At 58.3% G+C, this 24,313-nt stretch overlaps 6 protein-coding genes across 6 annotated transcripts; all 6 read left to right on the plus strand.

Annotated features, from left to right (window-relative positions):
• Positions 1-1,242: 1,242 nt before the first annotated feature.
• On the plus strand, positions 1,243-7,452 carry LBRM_33_2830 (putative Unc104-like kinesin; the record flags this gene model as incomplete). The annotated part of the gene is made up of 1 exon (XM_001568000.2): positions 1,243-7,452. One exon carries the CDS (start codon positions 1,243-1,245, stop codon positions 7,450-7,452), a length of 6,210 nt encoding a protein of 2,069 aa, XP_001568050.2.
• Positions 7,453-8,556: 1,104 nt separating this feature from the next.
• Positions 8,557-10,140, plus strand: LBRM_33_2840 (putative aminopeptidase; the record flags this gene model as incomplete). Its single annotated transcript, XM_001568001.1, has 1 exon — positions 8,557-10,140. The coding sequence occupies one exon, from the start codon at positions 8,557-8,559 to the stop codon at positions 10,138-10,140; it is 1,584 nt and encodes a 527-aa protein (XP_001568051.1).
• A 2,557-nt stretch (positions 10,141-12,697) lies between these two features.
• Positions 12,698-12,997, plus strand: LBRM_33_2850 (conserved hypothetical protein; the record flags this gene model as incomplete). Its single annotated transcript, XM_001568002.1, has 1 exon — positions 12,698-12,997. One exon carries the CDS (start codon positions 12,698-12,700, stop codon positions 12,995-12,997), a length of 300 nt encoding a protein of 99 aa, XP_001568052.1.
• Positions 12,998-14,215: 1,218 nt separating this feature from the next.
• Positions 14,216-15,931, plus strand: LBRM_33_2860 (conserved hypothetical protein; the record flags this gene model as incomplete). The annotated part of the gene is made up of 1 exon (XM_001568003.2): positions 14,216-15,931. The coding sequence occupies one exon, from the start codon at positions 14,216-14,218 to the stop codon at positions 15,929-15,931; it is 1,716 nt and encodes a 571-aa protein (XP_001568053.2).
• Positions 15,932-17,206: 1,275 nt separating this feature from the next.
• LBRM_33_2870 (conserved hypothetical protein) lies at positions 17,207-20,383 on the plus strand (the record flags this gene model as incomplete). Its single annotated transcript, XM_001568004.2, has 1 exon — positions 17,207-20,383. One exon carries the CDS (start codon positions 17,207-17,209, stop codon positions 20,381-20,383), a length of 3,177 nt encoding a protein of 1,058 aa, XP_001568054.2.
• Positions 20,384-21,303: 920 nt separating this feature from the next.
• On the plus strand, positions 21,304-24,108 carry LBRM_33_2880 (putative enoyl-CoA hydratase/Enoyl-CoA isomerase/3-hydroxyacyl-CoA dehydrogenase; the record flags this gene model as incomplete). Its single annotated transcript, XM_001568005.2, has 1 exon — positions 21,304-24,108. One exon carries the CDS (start codon positions 21,304-21,306, stop codon positions 24,106-24,108), a length of 2,805 nt encoding a protein of 934 aa, XP_001568055.2.
• Positions 24,109-24,313: the final 205 nt, after the last annotated feature.

Here is a 24,313-nt window from a genome sequence, read left to right on the forward strand (position 1 = left end):
ATTGGAACTGTGATGCTGGCTTCCTGCGCCGCGCACTTGCGGGTGTTGTGGGCGTAGCGCAAGCTGAGCGCCATCTGAGCGGAGGGAGGGGGGCTCAGTATTCTTACGATGCCTGGGATGACGGCCCTTCCTTAACTTTTGAGGGCCTCTGATGTGGTGGTGCGACTTTTCTGCTGTACTTCTTGCGCATTTAACGTGTCTGCCTCTGTATGCAACTTTATCCTCTCAAGTGCACGTTCAGCGTTTTGACTCTCCTCCTCCCTGTCCCCCCCCCCCCCCCCCCCCACCCCTCTCTCACTCCGCCATTTCCACTTCACACACACACATGCACACGCACAACTCACACCCCTCTCTTCCTTTCCTCTTCGGAGCACATCTCCTATACACTTGCAGCTTGCTGCTTTTCCTTTCTATATAATCCTTACGGCACGAGAGAACGCTGCACTATGCGTCTTACCTTCTGTGATCTGCTCCACTCCTCCACGCATTTCTTCCTCTGATTCCCCCACTCCCTCTCTCCCACAGCTGCGCAGCGCAGGTGGGTCGCCTTCTCACGCTAGCATCGCAGAGTTCCCCCTCGCTCCCTACACGCGTGCATTACAAACTGCCCTCGTTGTTCGTACGGCGTGGTACTCTCAAGTCAGCATTGGAGTGACTGCGTATCGTGTGCCCTCACACTGGCGAGTGAAGGAAGACTTAGCGTTGGGGCGGAGGCTTACCAATTGACCTTTTCGTGCTGGTGTTTTGACACTTGAGGAAGGACTGTTCAGAGCTCTTCCGTCTCTTCCTCCACTCGCACTGTAATTCTTGTGCACCATCGCAGGGGCCTTTTTCATTGAGGTCGTGCTTTTCTCTTTCAACTGACTATCCCTCCACCTTCCAGGAGGAGGCAACAACTCCATCACGCAGCGGCGACGTGTGGTGAAGTAGGCGAAGAGTCTGTTTGGGTGCTTTCCATTGCAGTTTTCTCTTGCCCCGCAATCTGCTTCACGGCACATCCACGTTCGTTTGCCTCGACTCCTCGTCGTGTCCTTATCAGGCACTACACCGCTACCCTCTTCGCCACCCTTCATACCCCTCCCTCGCGCGCACGCGAGCCGACGTGGGGGCACGCGTGTTTCTTCACACGATCAAGCTTGACAGCCACTTTTAGACCTTCGTTTATCTTCTCTTTAGTCTCTTTCGACTCGTGACGGGTCTCATGGGGACACAGCGATCGCGAAAGAGGTCATATTTTAAGAAATGACTGAGAGCTCGGAGACTCCTTTTCATGAAGCAGAGTCGATCAGGGCCGAATCAGCAGCAGGTTCGATAGATCATAGCGCCGAGCAAAACACCAACTACGAGGAGGGACGCATCACTGTGAGTGTCCGCGTGCGGCCACTCAACTCACGCGAGACGAAGTTGAATGCCGGGAGCTGTATCGCTGCACTCGCAGCGTACAACACTCTCTACATCCTGCCTCCTGGGGAATCGGAGCAGGAGGTGGATGCGCTGATAGCCGTAAACCCGCATCTGCGCGGTACCCGCCACCACCGCTTCACTTTTGATCATGTCTACCCAGTAAACGCCACTCAAGAGCAGGTGTACGAGCAGATCGGGAGACCGGTATTAAGGTCTAGCTTCTGCGGCTACCACACGTGCATTTTCGCCTATGGCCAGACGGGTAGTGGGAAGACCTACTGTATGATGGGGCCCGACGGCGGCACATCCATGGATGACGCACCAGGCATTATACCGCGTCTGTGCCGTGAGGTGTTTCTCGAGATGGAGAAGAGAAAGATAGCGGCTGTGGCGAGCGAGGAGAAGGTAGACTTTAGTGTCTACGTCAGTTACCTGGAAATCTACCGGGAGCGTGTACGTTCCCTCCTGAACGAGGTACACGATGCCAGGATGATGGCAGGCAGCAGCGAGGATCATAGCTCCTCCTCGCCACAAACACTCTCGGCGTCTGTGCGTCGTCTCACCTTACTTCAGGCGAGTGACTCGGCGGACGCTGCACTGCGAGTGCGCGAGCATCCCACCCTCGGTGTTTTTGTCGAAGGACTCGCCGAGATGTCTGTGACGACGGAAGAGCAGGTGCTGCAGCTCATGGCACGAGGAAATCAGCGCCGGCACATGGCATCGACACGCATGAACGAGACGTCGAGCCGCTCGCATGCCATTTTTACGCTTCAGTTGCTACAGAAGTGCACACGCGTCATCTCGTCGGGTGAGGGCGGCGATGGTGTCGCTGTTATAGAGGCCACGTCCATGACCGCGGCGACGACGACGAGACAACTGGGTGCCAAGATCAACTTGGTGGATCTTGCTGGCAGCGAGCGAGCCAAGGCGACCGGGGCTGAGGGCGAAACCCTTAAGGAGGGCGCACAGGTCAACAAGTCGCTCACAACACTCGGCATTGTTATCAACGCCTTAGCTGCGCAGTCCACCGCCACCGCCAGCAGCTCCACCAGGTCGTCGGCAATGAAGTCTACTGCTGCATCGAAGCGGCACATACCCTATCGTGACTCGACACTCACCTTTCTCTTGAAAGAGTCCCTGGGTGGCAACAGCAAAACGTTCATGATTGCCACCGTTAGCCCCAGCGCAGACAGCTACGACGAGTCGCTCAGCACGCTGAGGTATGCAGATCGGGCCAAGGCAATCGTGATGAAGGCGTTTGTGAATGAAACAGCTGGTGACAAGCGAATACGAGAGCTGGAGGAGGAGGTGACGCGGCTACGCGAGCAAATTCGCTTGCTGCTCAACGCCGAAGCACAGCGCTCCTCCACTGTGATGGCGACACTTGCAGCAGCGCCTGCCGTGCTTGCGGACAGCGAGTCATCTCTTCAGCCCTCAACCGTGCGAGGCGGTGACGCTAACGCTGCCCTGGATAACTCGACTAATGAGGACAAGATAGGAAGCTTGGAGTCGAGCAGAGCACATTTCCAGGCAGCCGATATGGAGTCCAGATCTGTCTTTGATGGCGATGCGGAGGTACAGGTGACGCACGCCGGCTTCAAAGTCCACGCGGAGGGGGCCGGAGGGATGCCAGAGACAGTGTCACCAGTGGTGGAGAGTCCTGTTGAGTCCCGCACAGAGTTCGTTGCAGCGCTCGTTTCGGAGTTACGCCGTGCGGAGGAGATGATTCGACAAATCTCCACTTCCGAGGCAGAGCGCAACGCGTACGTTACCCAGCTTGTGAAGCGCCGCGAGGAGCAGGAGGTGGTGCGGACTGCTGCAGCGGCAACAACGAAGGACGCCGCGACTAGTGCCGCCGGCTCAGTGACTGCAACGATGCGATTGTGTCGCGAGGACCCGTACCTGTTAAACATGGACGGAGCAGGTGATTGGGTTGTCGCACATCTTGGGTACGGCGAGACGCTCGTGGGGGTGTTTCCGCCTAAAAGGCATGACGAGGCTGGCACTGTAGCGTCGCCATCCGATGCGACGGGTAAGGAAGGTGATGGGGTAGACAGTCAGTCGGCGTCGTTTGACTCATCCCTTGTGTTGCCATCGCATCATGCTGACTCTGACACCGATGCAAATGAGGCGACCTCCAATGAAGATACCGGCGCGCGATATGTACGGCTGCCGAGGGAGTTCAGCGATGGTGTTGGTGGACCGCACTGCATCCTTGAGCGCATCAAGGCGACCGACACTGCCGCGACGACCACCTCCACAACGACGCTGAGGGGCTGTGCAGGGTGCGACACGTACGTTATGCGCCCCATGTACCAAAGACTGTTTGTCGTCAAGGACGGTGACACACTCCTCCTGCAGAGCGGAGATGTGCTGGATATGGGCGCCACCCACATCCAGCTCAAGTACATGGACCCTGCAGAGCCCCCAGTGGCTGCACGTGGACGACGAACCGTTTGCACGGAAAAGGCAGCGTACGGCGACAGTGGAGACCCGAGTGTCGATTGGGCGGAGAGCGATCGTGGCATGGGCTCGGCGGCAGCTTCCCGTGGATCAGCAGACTGCACGCAAAAGGAAGCGCTGAAGTCGCTACAAGTTTTTACCAACACCTCTGAGGGGCAATCGAATGAGGTGGGCGCCCATGAGGAGCTGCACGTGGAAGATGGTGCGCCTGGAGACGGCTATGAGCTTGAGGGCCATAATGTGAGAGCGGCGTTGCCGGTCCACAAGGATTCCCCACAATCGGCCTGCGGCGACGAGGACGAGTGTGCGAGTTCCGCTGGCAAGGAAAAACCCAATCAGGAGGCCTTTGGCGGGCGACAAAACAGTCCTACGGCTGGCATTAGCACCGCACTGGCGGCACTGCAGCCACCGTCTAGACCTTTCATTCCTATCCTAGCTCTGGGCAAGGCGCTCCCAGCGAACCGGTTATCAACACCCTCACTCCAGCAGCATCCCTCAGCGTCTGGAGTGCTACTCGATGCCACCCGTACCGACGCTGAAGGCGCGTCAACTTCTGTGGCACTCTCAGACTCGGCCGACCACTCGACTGTGTGCCCTTTGGTGGAGGAGGGCATTAAGGCGCTCCACCTCTCGGCCCCTTTTCAAAGCCAGCCACCGCCGGCCGCCGCTTCAGTTGTGAGGACGCGAGCGCCGATCAAGCGAGACCCGCAGACGGTGCACCTGAACCCCAAATCTGCGTTGCCCTTGTTGGATTTGCAGTCGATGCGCACTCACCTCTTGTCGAACGCGTACCGCAGCGAGCCCCCGCCACGCTTTGTGGGTCGCTACAATCTCGTCCTCCTTGGTCCTTCTGGCAGCGGCAAGAGTAGCCTTGTGCGGAATTTGCAGACGCAGAGCGCGTCATGGCTGCAGTCTGCCTTCTCCACATTAATGAGCAGTGGGCTCGCCTACGCCGGCGTCAATGCCGGCAGCAATTCATCCACCTCAGAAGAGGCACATGCCACGATCGGCATTCACACCACCACGCTGACCACCACCGGCACGACACCGATGAGTCTTCACATGCATGAGCTTGGCGGAACTCCATGCTTCAGCCCGCTGCTGGACCAACTGCCATCCCACCGGGTGGTGTACTTGTTGTGCTTCCCGCTGCATGGTGGGCCGTCGCTCATGGCCTTGCGCGGCTTTGTCGAGGATATTTTGTGCCGCACGGACAGTTATACGGTGTCGTTGGTGCTGGTTGGCACACACGCGCACCAGAGCAGCGCCGCCGGTGGCAAGAGCGGCAGCAGCCGCAGCTTCTTCTCTCGCCGTCTTTCCACCACGCAGCAGACGATACTGCAAACTCAGATGGAGGAGGTGGAGCTGCAGGTGGTGAGCCTGATCCAGATGTTGCAGCCGTATCCGCAGCTTCGACCGACCGTGGTGGGCCGATTCGCGGTTGACAACGTGCACCGCCAAGTGTACGCGACTGGGTATCGGGCGGTGGAGACGTTTTCTGACTGGTTGCAGTGGCTTGTAGACCTGGCGCGCGACCGTTGCCGGGCGGATGTGGATTTCGCCGGCGGACTCGTGCCCGCACGGTGCATGGAGCTCGGTCGCCAGGTGGGTCTTCTGCGAGAATGTGGGAGGTGGTGCCTCTCTCTGCGCGACTTCAAGGCGCTGGCAATGGCTGTCAGCACGCAGTACGACGCTGTCGAAGCCACGGACTCCTCCCTCGCGAGAGACACCCTGCGCCACCACGTGCATCTGCTCTCCGACTGGGGCGTGCTGGCGCACCGCTTTCGAAGCACACCACTACGGGAGCACGTGATTCTTGATGTTCTGTGGCTGTGCCGTGTGCTGACAACGCTGGCGTGTGGCGTGCTGGTCGCCGAAGCGGAGCCTAACGGGCTCAGTAGAGAGGATTCCGCGACGATGGTTGCTGCCACGGTCCAGGGAAGGAGGGCGCCCCTGACTGGAAGAGAGGCGGCACTACGCCCTTTGCTCACCCCAGAGGCGCAGCGTATCATTGCCGCAGTGAAAGTGGCGACTATGGAGACGGCGCAGCTACTTCGCTACGGTGTCTTGTCGCTGCCAGTGCTCGTGACCATGCTTGAGCTCCATTTCAAACCATGCGACGGTGAAGAAGCTGTCGGCAGCAGCGGCGGCGACCTGGGGATAGGCAAGGGTGCCCTGAGGAGAGCAGACAACATCGCCGTCGCTGGCCGAGACCCATCTTTGACCGACACGTGCTACAGCGTACCGCTGGCGGGTGTACTCGAACTCCTGGTGCTGTGCGACCTTATCATTCTGGGGCATAAGCTGCTGTTCAGCCCATCTGGCACGACGGTACGCGCTGCTACACCTCCCCCTCAGGATTTTGTGAGGGGATCACGGAGTCTACCCGTGTCTGCCGCCTCGCAACAGCAAGGAGGCGCTGTGCATGGGAACGACGACGGCAACCAGGACGACATAGACCTGGAGACAGAGAGCTTTGTTGTGTACCCGCTCAGTTGCCACACCCCCGCATCTGCTGGAGTCACGGGGCTTTTCCCGTGCTTCCTCTCCGGTCCGTTCTACATGTTCACGCTGGGCATGGTGCCGCGCAACTTCTTCCCGAAGCTCATATGCCGCCTGGCCACGGTCTCGGCGAAGATCTACCTCGGTCCAGTGCAGTCGGAGATCTGGGATAGACCGATGCAGCGGTGGAAGACAGACGTGGGGCGTGGTCGAAGTGTTATTAGAGGGCAGCTGTCGGTCGCGCATGGCCCCTTTGACTCCTACGTTGCGGAATGCGCTCATAAGTCGTTTGCGCTGCCTCGATTCTCAACGTATTTCATTCAGACCTCCGCCGAAGGCTCACTGCGACTGCGGGATGGACTGTGGTTTAACGCGGCGTGGTTGGTGTACAAGGACGAGGAGCAGAGCGATGACTGCGAAGACGACAACTGCCGCGTGCTTGTGCGGCTGGTACACCACAGTGTGTTCCTGTCCTTCCACTGTCATCAGGCGGCCTCGTCGTGGGGCACGAGTAGCAGTGGTGCTAGCCGTGGTGTTCAGGACTTTTACGAAGCTGTTCTCGAATCTGTCCGTCACGTTGTGGAGGAGTTTCCTGGATGCAAGTGCAGCGAGCTCATACAGAGCTGTGAGGACCCTGCGACATTGCTTGAGATGGAGCTGAAGCACCCCGCAGCTCAGTCTGATCAAGAGGCAGCGGGGTTGGATCGCCACATGCATTTTACCAGCATCAGCGATAACCTCAACAGCTTGGAGCGCGTGCTTGCCAGGAGCGATCGGGCACTGCGGACTGCCCGCACCGCCCGCCACTCTCAGACATCGTCTTCAAAAGCTGGAGAGGATGAGAGTGCCTACGTGCCGCTGCTGCGCAATTTCAGCACTACGTGCCCGCTTGAAATTACCGAGTGCATTCGGCGCTGGAAGACAGAACAGCGCTTCTACATCTCCGCTGAGGTGGAGTCACAGCTGGTGTGTGTACTGCAGGAGTTGGGCGCTTGCTACCAGCGGCGGGCATCATCCACTGTTAACAGCTGTTCAGTGCTCGATCGCTTGCTGGATGTGCTGGCTCGCATCGACACGGCGTGAAAGGGAGGGCGGAAGGGGGTAGGTAATAGACGAACACGCGCCCCCCCACCTCCTGTTGGTGGTGATAGTCGCACCGATGTCTTTTAGTTTCCCATCATGCTATTCGTTACTCATGTGTGAGCGCCTCATTTCCTGCTGTTCTCCGTCGCCGCACATCAAGAGACATCCGAGACATGCATGTCTCTTCAGTCATGTCATTCGAGACCCCCTCTCCTAACAAGCCAAAGCAGGGATAGCAGGAAAAGTGTGCGTCAAGCGCTATCATGCGCAGGCGGCACGGGAAAGAACTCGTGTGTCACTGCGGTCAGAGATGTGCCGGCAAAGGATTCTGTCGAGGTGCTCCTCTATGGGTCCACCGCTTCCTCCATCACTGCGCTATCGCATTTTTGCATGCTTCTGCCTGTCTCAGCACACGAGCTTTTTTCCACTTGTTTTCACCTCCTTTACTGCTTCCTCGCGGGTTTTGCTGTTCATGTCTGCTGCTAGTGTCCACAGCAGTGGCGAAGAACTCACCGATTTGCAAAATGCGACAACGCTGGGAAAGGCTCACCCTTCGTGCACCTCTCTCAGCTTCTTCTCATCACGTGTAGCCAGAGCTCGTGAGGTGGATATGATTGCTGGAATTCACATAGGTCTTGCCGTTGAGTTCACCACGTGCTCACTTGACCGAGTCCTATGGCGCCTACTTTCCGCCAATAGCAGTGAACTCCTCTAGTCCCTCCCTCCCTCCCTCTCTCTCTCCTCCTCTCTCCAACCCTCGTGTCACGCGTGCGCGTACAATGGTGAGGTGCTGCCATGCGCCTCATGGAGCGACTTCCTCTTCCGCAAACAAACAAACAAAATGAAAGAGTCCCACAAAGAAAAGGCGCTTTCGTGTTTCTAAATAATTTGTCACCCAACCGGCAGCGCCTACTCGCTCGTGTTCTTCTTCCTCTGTTTATCGCTAGCAAGTCCGTGCTCCGCATTCCTTCGCGCGCGCCCATCAAGCGCCCTTCTCATCTCACGCCACCTGTTCTCTCGGGGCCTTTTCACGGACTGCTTCGTTTGTAGTCACCAGAGAGTCGTAGCAGCTGGGCTAATCGTAGCGAGGAGGTGACTTGAGAAATGAGCACCTACAAGCGCGTGCGCTCTGAGTCGGCGCGCGAGGAGGCGAACGTGTCTGCCTTCGTGGATAGCTGTGTGAACTTCGAGAGCAATGTGACGTTCTACACGGTAGAGAAAGGCCACGAACTGACTGTGAAGGCGGGGCGGGTGCAGACAGTGCTTGTGCTGGGTACGGATGCACAGCTGAAGGAGACCTCTGCGACTGCGGTGTGTCCGTACTATGATGCGGCGGCGTGTGCTGCTGCGGCGACGGCTCCAGAGTCGCGTGCGCACGTGGTGAGGGTGACGACGACGGTGAGGCTGCTGATTGGCAAGGTGCCGTCTGTTGCGTCGCGCCACAACTGCCCATCGCGGCCGGACCAAGTGAGCGAGATTGTGAAGCACGCGATGGCGGAGTGCCCCGCGGCGGACATTGAGGCTGGGCTGGACATCTACTATCTGGGCAGGGGTCAGGAAGTGAGCGTAGCGACCGCGATTGCGCGGTCGTGCAACCAGTCGTTCACTGCGAAGCGCGGACGCGCGGAGAAGAGCTACCTCAATGCTGGCCGCCCGGTGCGCGTGGTGATGCTGTCTGGCAAGACAGCGTCGCTTGCTGTGATTGCGCAGTGCGTGCAGCTGTGCCAGCGGCTGGTGAACGCGCCGACGAACCTGCTGGACACGGTGACATTCACTGAGATCGCTATGCGGTGGATCGACAAGCTGAAGGCCGCCGGCAACGATGTGGTCACCGACGTGATGGCTGGGGAGGAGCTCCGCGAGCGTGGGTACGGCGGTCTGTATGGTACAGGGAAGGCCGCTGAGTACCCTCCGCACCTCGTGACGCTGTCGTACAAGCCAAGGGCTTGCATTTCGCCCAAGGATCGAGTAGCGTTCGTAGGCAAAGGCATCGTGTACGACACGGGCGGTCTTGCAATCAAGTCGCGCGACGGCATGTGTACAATGAAGCACGACATGGGCGGTGCGGCAGCTGTGTTCTGCGGTCTGCTGTGCTTGGCAATGCTGCATGCCCCGATTGAGGCGACGAGCATCTTGTGTCTCGCTGACAACGCCGTGGGCCCTTGCTCGCAGCGCAACGACGACATCCTGCGCATGAAGTCCGGCGTCACCGTCGAGATCAACAACACCGACGCCGAGGGACGCCTTGTTCTCGCCGATGGTGTCTACCATGCCTCCAAGGAGCTGAGCTACACGCCTAGCATCATTGTGGACATGGCGACACTGACTGGTGCACAAGGCATTGCGACTGGGCAGCACCACGCTGCCATCTACGCCAACACAGATGCCAGCGAAAAGCGCTTTGTCGCCTCTGGCAAGGTGTGCGGCGACTTGTGTTTTCCGGTCGTATACTGCCCTGAATTTCACAACCCCGAGTTTTACAGCGCCGTGGCCGACTACAAGAATAGCGTGAAGAGTCGTAGCAATGCACAGGTGAGTTGTGCCGGGCAGTTTATTGGCAACAATCTGGCCAAAGACTACAATGGCGAGTGGGTGCACGTGGACCTGGCTGCGCCGGCGACCCGCGATGAGGCTACGGGGTTCGGTGTCGCCTTGATTGCGCACATCTTTGCAGCGGAGCTTTTATAGAGCGAAGGCTGCTGTAACAGCAACGAACCAAGAACAGGCGCGTCGTGGTGGAGAAGCGGAGTCGCCTGAGGACGAGTTCTCTTGTCGGCACGAGCTTTTTCGTGCTGCCGCAGTGCTCAGGACTGTCTGTTGGGTTGCTGACGAACCAGCTGGCCCCCTTTTTCTGTTATGTCTAAAGCACAACTACTGAAGTCATTCTCTATGATGCAATGAGTCTCAGTCTTTTCACTTGTTGTATGGTTGTCGACTGCGTCCGCGTATGCCCCTCACTCTCGCACGCAGTGTTGTGACTGTTTCGCCTGTTGTAGTCTTTCCCCATGGCTGAGCGTGCACAGAGGCTGGCCGGTGAGCCGCACGCAGCCCCCTCCCGAAAGGGAGTCGTTCCTGCCAAAGTCAACACGCACGCCTGAGTGGGCATGTGTGCCTGTGCGCGGCCATGACACGGACACCCCCTCGCTCTCCCGCAAAAAAAAAAACAAAGGGAAAAGGAATTGGCAGAACAGCAGGATATTTTTCACCCCAGAGCGATTGTCTTTTGGCGCCAATGGAGCACCACTGGGGCAGCTCTTATGCCTTGGGCTACTCGATTGTGAGTTGGAGACGGAAGTGCAAGGAGTAGGAGTCGACAGTACTCGGTGTACGGGGGTTACTACTTCTTGGCACATCGCCGTGAAGTTGTTTGCAGATTCCGAGCAGTCTTCATGCCCTCTTCATTTCTTCTTCCCCCATAGTGCGTGTGCGATGATGGTGAGCTCTGCTGCGCATCTCCCCGTCACCGTCGGCTCTTGTCTGGCGAAGAGCGATATGTGCATTTTGTTTGCTCTTCCGCCTTCACCCACTTGCGGTTCTCTCTCTGTTGTCTTTCGTGCTCTGTGCTTCGCGAATGTGTCTCCCTATATTCGTCTCTCTAGTATGGCGAACACAAAGCTCGTCGACACCTCGGCTTTGTAGCCTTCCCAAGGATGGTAGTACTAGCTTTTTTCTCGTGCGAGCAGTAGAAGGTGCTGCTCTGCCCCAGGACATGGGATAGTAAGCACCTTCAAGCCCGCGTGCATGTGGTGCGACATAGTGTTGCTGTTTTCTCGCTTCCTTTTTTCTCTTGCGCTTGTGGCCACTGTTTAAGCTCTTACGCTCGCTCACTTTGCGTAGTATGGCGACATTTTCCTAGCGGAGTCTCCTTCTCCTTACTCTGTCTTTTGTCATTCTTGTGCTTTAGCTCGGCCTCTCTCTTTCTCTGTGCATCATGCCACCCGTGTCGGTGCTTTTATGGGGCACTTGTTCCTTGCGAAATGGGCCGAGGAGGGGGGGGGGTCGAGTATCGCTCCGAAAAAGCGAAGAAAAAAAGGAGGACGCCCTCCCATGGCAGCGTCCCCCGCCCACTGCGCCTCTTTTCCCACTCTCTCCGTGGAGAAGTGTGTCTGCGGCTGCTCTGTTGGTTGGCTCTGCGGTGGTCACTTCTCCTTTTGGAGTGAGGGAGGGGCAAAGCCGATGCACTCTTCTTATCGTTTCCTCTTTTTTGTTTATTTTTCTCCCCCTCTCTCTCTCTGCGCTGCCACTCAAATGACTCGATGTCGCTGTAGAAGACGACTATTGCACAGGCACAGCGCGGAGGCTGGACAGTCTCCTGCACTTTCCTTCAATCGTGCAGGCGAGTGGAGGTGTGTGTCTCTCTATGTGCCGGTGATGTATGTGCGCGTGCTCTCTCTGCGACAGCGGCTCAAGGCAAAGCAGAGCCAGTAGGGGCACGCTCGTGGAAAAAAAAAATAGACAAGTTGGTGGACAGGTGGTTTCGCGCGAGCGATGCCCTCTGCCCCTTGATGGGTGTGCTTTGTGAGCTACAACTAGGATGCGTGCAGGATTTTCCTCCGTGGCCCCTGATGCTAGAGAGCGTATTGCATTGTGCTTCCCTCCAAAACCTGCCGCCATTGTGGTGCTAGTTGGAACATCGACTTATTCTCTGCAAGTCCACTAGATCAAGGTGAAGGATGTTGTAGGATTTCGCCTAGATGTAGAGCTGCAGCGACTCTGCAGCCTTCACTCAGATGAGTTGGGCCACTTCCCCTCCTCTATTCTTCCGACTCACTCTGTTCGCGATTTGCTCTTCTTTCTGTTGGAGAGGGGGGCATGTGTGCGCACAGCACAGCGAAAAAGCTGCGGTGCAACAACGCCCATTCCTTCTTTCTCTGTGTGTTTGTGGCTGTGTGCCGCTTATTGAACTCGCGTGGCACGACGTACCACCATTTCTCAACAGACGTACGAGACTTTTAAAAATCTAACACAGAACCGAGCCAGTAGAGGAAGTCCTTCCACTGTCAACGCGCAGCACTCTATCTTGTAGGGAACCCTGTCTTCTCTTGCTCTTTTCGACAAGGTTCCGAGAGCTATTATGCATAGCCAAGCGCAGCACGCACCGCTTACCTAGTTGGACGTAGCCTCTCTTGGTTCGAACCTCCTGCTTTCTGCTTCACATTTCCCTTCTCATTGCGTGCGTCTGTGCAACTACCGCTATTTCTACCTCTCGGGTTCGTCTCTTGGTGTGCACTCATAGACCTAAGTCATGGGACTCCCAGGTTGGATGCGGCGCTGCGAGATCTACGCGATCTGCATGGTATGGCCTATTGCCACCATTGTGGGGCTCGTAGGCACCTATCGTCTCTTCATCTGGAGCTACGGCGGCCGCGAATGCTTCCGCTACGTTGTCATTCAGGAGCCTTTTAAGGAGGAGTGGTATCAGGCGAACCCCAAGTCGACGCTTGGAATGGATACGCCTCTCTCGCACGTGCCGAAGTACCTGGAGACGCCGGGCTACACCGTCGACGGGGATACCGATGATCACCCACACCACCGTAACTTTTAAGTGAAGGCCAAAGGTGATGTGGAAAGCCCACAGATGGATGCTATGAATTCCTTCGCATCGCACCTCTTCATTGTTGTGTTCTGACGTCTGCCTTTTGCTTTCCCTTGCCTCGCCTTTTCATCTCCCTGTGAGCACCGCATGGTAGTATAAAGACACCTCTGAGCTGTGTTACTTGTTGATGCCGGTTCGCCATTTTCTTGCGTGATGTCGCAACACTCCTTGGGCGTGAAGGGGTGGTGGTGGCTGCTGTTGGTTGAAGGGTTTATGGTGTTACGCTAATGACTTTCTGTGGCGGTGCTGTTTTCCGGTGCGCACTTTATGTTTCTCAGTCTTTCTCACCGGTGCCGTGGTGTGTCGATGAGGATGCCCTGCACAACCAACAGCTAAACGAACATCACCCAAGCAGGAAAAGCAACTGCAAGCTCAGGTATACAGCCGCCACACACACGCACACGCATACACACCTGGAATGATGTGCAGAGCTGCCAAACTGAGTCAGTGGCAGGCACTTGTTCGTGGCATGATTTCATGAGGATTGTGGAAACGATTCTCCCTTCCATTCTGTCTTTCACTCGCTCTGTTTTTCCACACACGTTCTTTTTATCCTCCCTTTGTTGCCCTTTACTTCCCCTGCCCCGGCACCTCTGTCGATTTCGTGCTGCTGTGGTTATCGGGCACGAAGCACACGCGTAACTACCCCACTAGCAGCGATGATCATTATCGCTGACGCAGAGGACTGAGCGAAGGGAAGCGCCAACACAGCGGGCCACACGAAAGGGCCTGTGGTAGCGCAGGAGACGGCCCCGGCAGCACTTACAGTGTGGCAAACGGTACAGCCGTCTGTTTCTCTGTATGGTGGTCCTCGGCAGGGACGCCGGCACGAGAGATGAGCTCTACACACATTTTTGTTCCTCCAGCCGCGCACACCAGCACCCAAATCACCGCACCCGTTCTCTTTTTCCGTATCGGTGCTCCCTTCTTCCCTCCCCCAAAAAGAATGCGCAACACGCGCCGGCTGCCGTTCATCCCATGTGCCTTCCTCTCACCTCACTAACGTCCTTTCCTTTGCCCTTCCCTCTCTCTCTGTCTCTCTGTCTGTCTCTTAGCATTGGGGCATATCTTGGGCGTTCCATAGCGCATACGTAGGGCTTTTCACCGGCGTGAGTCCAACCACTGCCTCCCTTCTCTCGTCCCCTTTTGCTCTTACCCTCCTTCCACATGAGATGCTCCGCCGCCTTTCTTTTCTCCAGCACGCCTCCAGCGTTTGCTGACACTGCTTCTGGTCTGCCCCAACACTCGTCGCAGCCTCCTCCAGGCACATGCCACCTAGACTATGAATCTCAGACAGGCCTTAAGGACCGAGCAATGCGTCGAGCGGTGTGTTGTCCCGGCAACGTCAGCACTAGGGGGTGCAGTCGGGCCCCTCGCCCTGTCACGGCTCGCCAACTCTGCCGCGCGATTCTCGGTATGAATCATGCTGATGTCCGCGCCGCAGCAATCGGCAAGCACTGCGACTGCCACGCCACGCAAGAGCCGCACACCCATGCGTTCTCATCAGCGTCAACCTGCATTTCCTCTGCGGCGTGCGGAGGAGGTGACGAAGTAGGCAGCGACAGACACGGTCTGTGCGACGCCGTCAGCTCCGCCCGCCTTGGCGAGGGCACTATCCAACTGGATTCAGTCGCATGCCACCGCGTTGTAGTGTGTGGTCGCATTGTGCGCTGTGTTGACGCCTTCTCCAACGGGAGCGTCGCCGCCGCCACAGGGGCAGTCACATCCTCCGTGGCACCGACTGTGATGCCATATGATCTCTTGTGGCTCTCAGACGCCACCGGTGTGGTGTGTGTGTTGCGGTTCCGTCCCGCTCTTGTGCACGCCCGCACATTAGTTTCTGCTCCTAGTTCTTTGTACGGCGGATGGCCGGGCGTGTCAGCATGCGATTGGCGCAACCACACACTCGCCGCCTCTGCAGGTGGGTTATCGGACGTCTTTGCCGCTGATGGCACTGACGGAGCCGCACATCCTTCCCTGCCTCCCCGGGCAGGCGCGCGGCTGGCGAATGGCAGCGTATCCCCCCCTACGCCCGAGGCGCAACAGTGCGCTACTGAAGTGCGCAGTGCCAAGGTGGCACACAGAGCCATCAGTTATGGCATGGATGTGACGGCGGCTATCGCAAACTTTGGCCTCGAGCATGAGGATGACTGTGTTCTCGATGTGAACGACTACGTGGTCTGCGTAGGGTCTCTCGCTTTCGCTGACGTTGATGTTCAGATGAAGCATGCTCTGCAACCGTATGCTAGTGACCTACGTCAGTCTACCTGGGCTGCAGCCACGTCGTCATGGCCACTTTTCTCTGTCTGCCCAGGTGTCGCAACATCTTCCATCGGCGCTGGTGATGACGTGGATGCCATGGGCTGTGTTGAGTGTGGAACTGATGGAAACAATGGCACCACCTGTGGGAAGGGGGCTGCGGCTAGCGCGCAGGGTTGTTCAGTGGCAGTGCCGCCGTCGCGCCTTCAGTATGTGTTACTCCCCGGCAGCGAGGTGCCGCTGACGCTAGACGCGGCGAGGGCGGAGCTGGGCTTGGTTGGTTCGTTGCCATCGAGCACTCGCTATCTAACCGCTGCTGAAGCGGCGCAGTGGGGCGGTACGCCGCGTGATTGTCCTTCTTACGACTCAACCCTATCGCTTCCAACGGCACCCGCATTGCACGACCGCAACGGCGGAATAAATTCAGCAGTATCTGCCGACTGCGGCACCTCGACATCACCTGGTTGCGCTGTGGCTGACATGAATGGAGTGCCACTGATGGGCATCAAGGGATATTCCCGTCTTGTGCTTGACACGAATGAATGCCTCTTTTGGTGGCTTGCGGCGGTCGAGACCCACCTGCGCTTGCGCGCACACGCGTCTGCCCACCCCATCCATGCTTGAGCCCCTCCCTCTCCTGCGAGGATGGCGCCTACCCACCGAGGTGTGCCCAGGTTTTCCCTCAGCTCTCGCTCTTCCTCGTTTTGCGATTCGTTTATGACTATTATTTCTGTTCGCTTTGTGGGTTTCCTCAAACTCCTTTGTGTTTCTCTGCTGCGATCTGCTACGGCTCACGCGCGCTTTTCGACTCCTCTGTGCTCGCCGTCGACAACTGCCACCCCCCACCCCCTCCCCCCCTACACAGAGAAAGACACAAGCCCAAGCTCATTTTTCTGCGCACAGCGCGCAAGTTGGTCGGATGCTGGATTCTCGGTGCGCACGGCAGCCGTGGCGCCAACTTCTATACAGGAGCGCTTCGGCGTATCTTTTGTTTAGTGTTGCGCGGGTGATTTTAGCTGCTCGTCTCCATCGCCGTTTTGACAATCCTCATCCGTCCTCTCCACCGATTCTCTCGACTTCTCCTCTCCGTCTTGTCTCTCGTTGTCTCTTTCCATGTATACCTGCCCTGAGTCTTTCTTCCTTCGTTGTGGCTTTGTTGGCTCGTATTGATCCAGCCGAAGAAAAAAAAACACCCACACGCGTCACTGCACTAGTGGAAGCACAGAAAGGCAGCGTGGGTGCGTCGGAGGGCTTGTACGCTTGCCGGGGTTGTGGATTTGCCTGAGTGTTCTCACATGTAACGAGGCGGCTAAAGACGACGAAGAGAGTCGATAACAAACAAACAAACACCACTTAGCGAGTCGGAGGAGAAGCACCTGTGCAGAGCGCGCCCATACAGGCACGTGGGCGCGGTGAACAGTGGGTCGAGGGGACGCGATCGGCTCGGCGCACTCGTGGAAAGCAGGGCGCATGTGAGGAGTGATTTGTGCTGCATCAAGACGTAGCGGGTCCCTCATATCGTCATCAGAGCACTCCACCTCCACCTTACCCTCCGCCCATTCCCACTCACCGGTGTGCTAGCTCTAGTGAGACGCAATGCGATCAGGCGGACGTAAGCGCGGCCGCAGCGGCTCTTATTCTCCGCCGCTTCAGTCGTCCTATGTTGTTGGCAGCGGCGGCGGTGTGCCGGGCGCGGCAGTCTCTGCGCTGGATGGCGGTGGTGATCTTTTCGCGTCTTGTGGACTGCTTCGAAACCGACAGAGTCATGTAGGTAGCAGAAGTGCAGTTCAGCTTCGCAGCGGTGGTGTGGGTGCCACAACTGACATGTACGTTATTCGGCAAAACTTACTACACTTGCAGGCGCTGCAGGATCTCCTACGGCGCACCTCGTTGGCTGAGATGCGCGACCGCGAGGTGACAGAGTGTCTGCTTGGGGCCGAGCAGTGGCTACGTGAGCTGAACCGTCCGTTAACATCGGCAAGCGTCAGCGGCAGCGCCAACGGTGGCGGATCGTCGTCATCGATCAGTGGTTTTCTGCCCTACGTGGAGGGCGATGCACTACTCAGCGCGTACCGTAGTGCACTCTCGGAACTGCGCCTGCTTGTCCTTGGCGTCTTGAGCACGATGCCGTGGTGGCGTGTTGTGGAGACGGTAGCGGACCACCCAACGGTGCCGCAGTCGCACGGAGTTCGCGGGGCTAGCATCAGTGGTCGCGGCCACAGTGGAGGTGGAGCTGTTGCGGCACGAACAGCAACGCAACACGGCAGCGTTTCAGATCGTTCTGTGGCTGCGCTCCACGCCATCACACGTTGGCACGTGCGTCTCCAAATCGCCTTTGAGCGTGTGTGCCTGACATTGATTGACCAGTCACAGAAGACAGTGCGTGGCGTTCTCGAGGTGCTGTTAAAGCCCTGTCAACTGCGTCCACCCGTGCGCGACGGTGCGCGGCGCTCCATCCCGAGTGACAGCTTCATCCGCGTCCTGAACGCGGTCGCGACCAAGTACGGCCCCAATTACGTCGTGGAGTTGCTGGAGGGTTGCATTGCCGACTTTATGCCGCGGCAGCGGTGGGCGGAACGACGCCACCACGTGGCGTGCACTGCTGTCTTGCTGTACGTGGCACTGGAGGGGCACACCCCAGCGTACCACCCGCGTCTCGGCAACAGCCAAAGCTTGCAGCGTGCCTTGGACCTGCTCAAGTCACTGCGCTCTCGGCACACGGACAACAGTAATAGCGTAGGCGACTCTCCGTGGCTGCTGCCGCCCGCCACGCGCTCCCACTCCTTGAGCCTACCAGGAGGGACGTCAGAGGAGAGCGGAACCGACCTTGGGGGGTCGTCGTCTGCAATGTCAGCGAAGCGACAGGGCTACCACGCTTCGCTGTCATCGATGCTACCAACAACCGGTGTGCTACCATCAGGCTACGTGAGTGCGACGCTGTTGGAGGGGGCAAAGGTTGGAGAGGCGGCGCTGCGACAGCCGATCCTGCCACATGCATCCCTGGTTGGAAGCAGTTTGTCCTTGATAGAGACTACTACAACTGCAAGCGACATGGAACTCAGCGATGGCGACGCGCATGGCGGTGATCGTGCCAGATCTGCCGTGAACAGCAGACTCACTGATAATCCCTCTGGGCGCTACGTCACAGCTGCCTGTGCTGGCGGTGGCGGTGATAGTGACAGCTCTGCAGCGGCAGTGGTCTGCAGGAAGGGTAGATCTCGAGGGGCAGCTGGCCAGCTCAGCGGAGAAGTTGGCAGCGGTGCGGCAGTTGCTCCGGGCTCGGCAGCAGCAGACGGCGCGCCGAGCTTCCTCGACGTAACTGTCGAACACAATAACAAGCTCTTGTCGTACCGTAACGACATTGTGCGCGTGCTGTTGAACCGGTTACTGGATGTGGAGCTGACGCTAGAGCCGAAGGATATGGAGGAGAAGCAGGGTGGATGGTCACGTGTCATGGGCGTGCTCGGGCTCGGCGGCGGCGGCCCATCCTCTGCGATGACAGTGGCGTCACACCAGACATCTTTCCGCGGTAGCCCGTTCGGTTCTCCACCCGCTTCCGGGCTGGGAAGCCCGGCCTCTGTTCTTTCAGCGTCGTCATCGTCGCTTCCAGGAGTTGGCGGCGGCGGTTCTGCCAGTGCATTCCCTAGCATCCCGATCACCGCGGCAGGTGCTGGTATGTTGCGACAAGTCACAGCCCCAACCTCTGACCTCAGCAGTCCTGCCGCCTTGTCGCCTGCCGTATTTCTCCTTCCACGATCCAACTCGCTCGGGTTCAGCGGTGGCGCCAGCCTGGGTGACTGGGGCTCTGCCGCCTCCCCCGGTGCGTCGCTTGCCTCAACGCAGCCACTCGAGCATCTCTTCAACACACTGTCGCAGCCCTATCTCCGCATCCTGCGCGACTGTACAACGCTCGTGTACGGGCGATTGGGTGATGACCTCCGTCGCCAGCAGGTCGCTGGCTCGTGCGGCAATGCTGATTGGTGGGTGGACATTGTCTACTTCTATCTGACCGTCGTGACGCGCGTGGATCGGCCAGTGTATGTGCTGTACCTCGCTCCAAGTTTGTCCATGCTGGGAGCGGAGGATGAGTCGATAGGGCTGCTGCACAAGCTCATCACTGTTGCGATCAAAGGCAGCATGCCAGTGGAGCAGCCGCGTAGCAGCAGCACCATTAGTGGGACTCTTAGATGCCCCTCGGCGATGTGGGCGTCGTCCGCGACCGCATCCGTGGTGAGCGCTTCTTCTTTGCCTCTATCCGGTGCACCCGTCCAGCCGGTGCGTCTGCGCATGGCACCACCGACCGGCACCAATCGTCGTGTGGTTACAATGGAAGAGCGACTGCGTGCGGCCCGGCACATTTTTCCACTCTTTCGCTTTCTGCAAAGCCGCATCGATGAGGCCAGCGGTGAGGGCGTGCGGCGTCGGCTGCTGAAGTGGACGGCGCAGGAGCTACGCCGACTGGGCGGCTGCTCCGCCTCGGCTATGGGGAGCGGTGGCGGACGAGGTGGTAGCTTGTATGTGCGCAGTCACCCACCACCCTCCAGAGAAACGCGATTAGCCCTCGTCACCTTCGCGCAATGTGCGGCGATATCGGAACTGATGGGGGTGGATGTAGTGCCACAGCTCAGCAGTGCCGGCAAATCAACCTGCGGCTCTGCTCGTTTCACATCGAGCACTGCCTACGGGGATACCTCTGATGGCATCGCGGCCGCCCTGGAGCCTTTCCTCAGCCGATACACATTACAGAGCGAGCCGCCTGCGGAGGACATGGAGGACACTGTGACCACAGCGGATGACGGGGAGAATGGGAACAGCAACTGCTCAGCAGCAGCATCATCTGCATCTCTGTCAGAAACATTGTCATCACCATCGGCATCAGCCTCTTCCTCGATTCAGGACGCGGAGCAAGCTGGACGGAAGGCATCCGAAAAGATCGCAGGGACTACTGCCTCAGCGATGTCTTCGTCCACTCTGTGTGACACGGAGCAGAAGCCGCGCCGACGCCGTATCGACCTTCGGCAGATGGAGTTTGAGGGGTTACTGCAGCCACAGTTGATGGCGTACTGTCCATGGTGAGCGTGGCCACGTTGACTTGCCACTACAGCTGCCTACACATGCTGTGCTTACACGAAGCACGAACGAATGGTTTCATTCTGCCGTGTATCACTGATGCATGGGCACGCAGGCCAAGGCGAAAAAGAACAGTGACGCCCTCCGTCTCGTTGCTCACCTTAACGTTGTTTTACCGTCGTTTCTGTGCCCCATCTGTCTGCGTGTCGTCTCCTCCTCCCTCTACACCCCCACGTCGGGACAACACCTGCCAGACGCGAGTGAGACGTCTCTGTGAAATGGAGGACTGTGGCTTTAATTAGTAAACGAAAAAGAAAAACTGTAGTGCACAACGCCCACACCCACAAACACGCATTCATCTGCGCAGCTGAGATCTTTCGTGTGGACATCTGTGCCGGAAAAAAAAAAGAAGGGGAAAAGTAGGCAGGGCTCTTTGTGAGAGGCTTCGCTGGAGTGGAACTGAGGAGGCGCGGGGTAACGGGAAACCGCGGAGAGGGAATGACATCGTCGCTTCTTCCTTCTCGGCGGTGGCAGGCGTGCGCTGTATTGGTATCCTCAGAGGATGCCTTGAAGGTGTCGAGGCCCACGCCCTTTTCCTTCATCTTTGTCAGTAGGCGCTCTATCTGCTGTTGCGGCGATGACTCGGTGGCTTTTCTCGCGTCGCATCACTAACCGCCCTGGATGATGGTCGCAGTTGCGGCACGTTGCCTATCATCCTGCGCTCTCCCTACTTGGTTCACAACGACCTCGCCGCAAATGAGCATGGCACATTGTTCTCTACACTTGGCCTATCCTTCCTTGCCCTGCACGTGTTATACCCTGCTGCACTGCTGTCGGCAGCGGTGTGATTACGGAAGTTCGTCCTTTCCTCGCTCTGTTTCTGCTGACGCATTCGTGAGTCACTCCTCCAATCAAACGCTCACATAATGAGGCGCGCAGAGACGCTGTCCAAGCACCTGCAGGACAACGCCTTTGTCCGCGTCGAGCGCCGCGGTACGGTTGGCCTGATCCGCATGCTGAGCTCAGCGCCGCCCCGGTCGCAAGTCGGTGGCTGCGTCTTATGTGCGCCGATGCGAGCGCAGATCCTGCGTGCCCTCAAGACGCTAGAAGCCGACGCCGACTGTCTCTTTATTGTGCTCACCTCGACTAGCTACCGGTTCTTCTCCAGTGGCATCGATATCGCCAACTTCACGGAGTGCTTTGTCTCCGACCTCACCGCGCAACCGCCTGTCCCATCGCTGTCGGAGTTGACAGCCGCCGTGGAAATGTGCCCAAAGGTGTGCGTAGCCGCCATTCAGGGCCTCTGCTCATCCTGGGGGCTCGAGCTGGCGTTGGCGGCGGACTACCGGATTTGCGAGGTCAACGCGCAGTTCCGCTTCCCAGAGGTGCGGCTTGGCATCACCCCCGGCGGTGGCGGCGTGCAGCGTCTTATCTCCCAGGTTGGGGTGCCGCACGCGCTGAACATGCTATGCTACGGTCGTCCAGTGTATGCGAGAGAAGCGTACCAGATAGGTCTCATCGACCGACCACCGTACAGCGCCCCGAACTTGTGGACGTCATTGGCGGAGTTCATTGAGAAGCACGTCACCGCTGCTGCACCAATCAAGCTAGGCGGTGATGGAGAGAAGACGTCGAGCCTGCACACACTGAAGGATGCGCAGACGGCTAAAGCACTTGCCCTGCACCGCCGTCACACTTGCCCGGCATACGTCCACCTCCCCTTCTTTAACCGCGGCTTGTACGCATGGATGAAGCACAAGCTACGCGAATCGGTGCCGCGCGAGGTTCAGGCCCCGTACCGCGCGATCGAGGCAGTGAAGTTAGCCGTTGCGTACAGCGACCGTCGCGGCGGAAGCGGAAGCCATCCGAATCCAAACCGTGTCAATGGGAGCGTCGCTGCAGCCGCATACGCAGCGGCGGAGCGGTCTCTTTTTGAGTCTTGTCTTCTCTTGCCTGAGGCACAGGGAATGCAGCATCTACTGTGTGCCTCGCAACGAACGTCGGTGTCTTGGGAGAAGAAGTCGCTCTGGCTATCGCCCCCGGTGCCGGGGCTGTCGATCATGGGCGATGTTGGTGCGGCACCGCACTTTGCGGTCAAGCCCTCAGCCTCGGTGGCCTCCGTGTACAACCCCAGCGCTGACGACGCCACGGCGCAGGTGGGGCTGAAGATGGTGGCTGTCATTGGCGCCGGAACCATGGGAACGTCGATAGCGCTCATGCTGCTGTGGAAGTCGGAGATCGAGGTCATCCTGGTGGAGATGGACGTGCAGCGGCAGGAGGTAGCTCGCCACACCATCGAAGACTATCTGCGCAGCCGCGTTGAGGCGCACCGGCTTTCTGCGCACCGCCGGGACGACATGTTGCGCCGACTGCGCGTGATGGGCAGCCTCATCACGCCATTCCCTCCTGTTCTTGCGGACGCAGATCTCGTCTTTGAGTGTGCGCCGGAGGTTGCGGCGATCAAGCAGAGCATCTTTACCCGCCTCGACTCTGTCTGCAAGCGCTCCACGATTCTCGCAACGAGCTCGTTGGCGCTGGAGGTGAATGAGCTTGCAGCCATAACGCGGCGCCCTGGACAGGTGCTCGGCATGCACTTTTTCCCACCAGCGAACGAGTCTTTGCTTGTGGAGGTGATTCGTGGGACGGCAACGGAGCAGTGGGTTGTCGAGCGTATTATGCATCTTCTGTGCCAACTGGACAAGTACCCGATCCTGTCTGTCAGCCGTCACGGCTCCGTTGGAACTCGTCTACTGCTCACAGCGCTCTACCAGGCTTATGCTATGCTGGAGGATGGCTGCTTTCCGCTGCAGATTGACAGGGCGCTGCGCAAGAATTTCCACTTCACTCGCGGTCTCTTTGAGCTTGAGGATATCATTGGCCTTGATGTAATGGGCATGGCTCGCGCATCCATGTTGGCAGCGGTAGCGCGCGCAAGCGCCACGCCCCCACCACTACCCAAAAGGGTCGGTATCGAACCGAGTGCTCCAAGTGCCGTTGAGATCAGCAACGCGTGGTGGCTGCCGAGTCGTCCTGTCTTTGACATCCCTGATGCTCTCATTGCCGCCGGCGCCCTTGGCCGCAAGACACGCACGGGGTGGTACAACTACGTGACCCCGAAGGACGCAAGCTTGGGTTATCGCCTGCGGCACCCCATTGCGTCTTGGCTGTCGACCAGATCTGGAACAGACAACGTGGGCACCGGCAGTGCCGCCAAGGGTGGAGCTGCAGCAGGTATCACCAACGCCTCGGACTGCGCGCTGTCGTTGTCAGACCCTTCGATGACATCAGCAATGGCAGCTTCGAGTGTGGCGTCGCGCCACCTCTACCCGTTGGTCAGCTTGACATCCCTTGTTCTGCAGCACAACTACTCCATCGAGTACCGCACAATTGACTGCAGCAAACGCCGTCGTGTGACCCGCCGGCCGTTCCACGAGGAGGAGATATTCGAGCGCATTGTGTTCGCTATGGTAAACGAGGCGGCCAAGATCATGGCAGACGGTGTCATCGCCAGCTCGGCTGATATTGATTGCACTTCTGTTTACGCGTTTGGCTTTCCAGCGTGGAAGGGTGGGCTATGCTACTACGCGGATCACGTCGCGGGGATCGATCACATCGTGCAAAAGATGCAGGTGTACCAACGCGCACTCGGTTCGGAGGAGTTTCCGGCGCCGTGCTTGGTGCTGAGGGAGATGCAGGCAAAAGGCAAGACGTTTGCAACTATGTTCAACTAAGCGACAGCACGAAACTGGTGCCTATTCTGCGTGGTGGAGTATTCTTGAAGGACGCTGCGGAAGGCGAAGAACAACATGAGAACATCCCCCTCCCCTGGGTTGTGCACGTGTGTGTGTGTGTGTGTGTGTGTGTATTCCCCATCCTCCCCCCACTCCCACACCCGCGCCTCCTTTTTCGTTCATTCTCTTCACAGCGCGAGAGGCT

This window comes from Leishmania braziliensis, chromosome 33, assembly GCF_000002845.2.
Source record: "Leishmania braziliensis MHOM/BR/75/M2904 complete genome, chromosome 33".
NCBI lineage: Eukaryota > Euglenozoa > Kinetoplastea > Trypanosomatida > Trypanosomatidae > Leishmania > Leishmania braziliensis.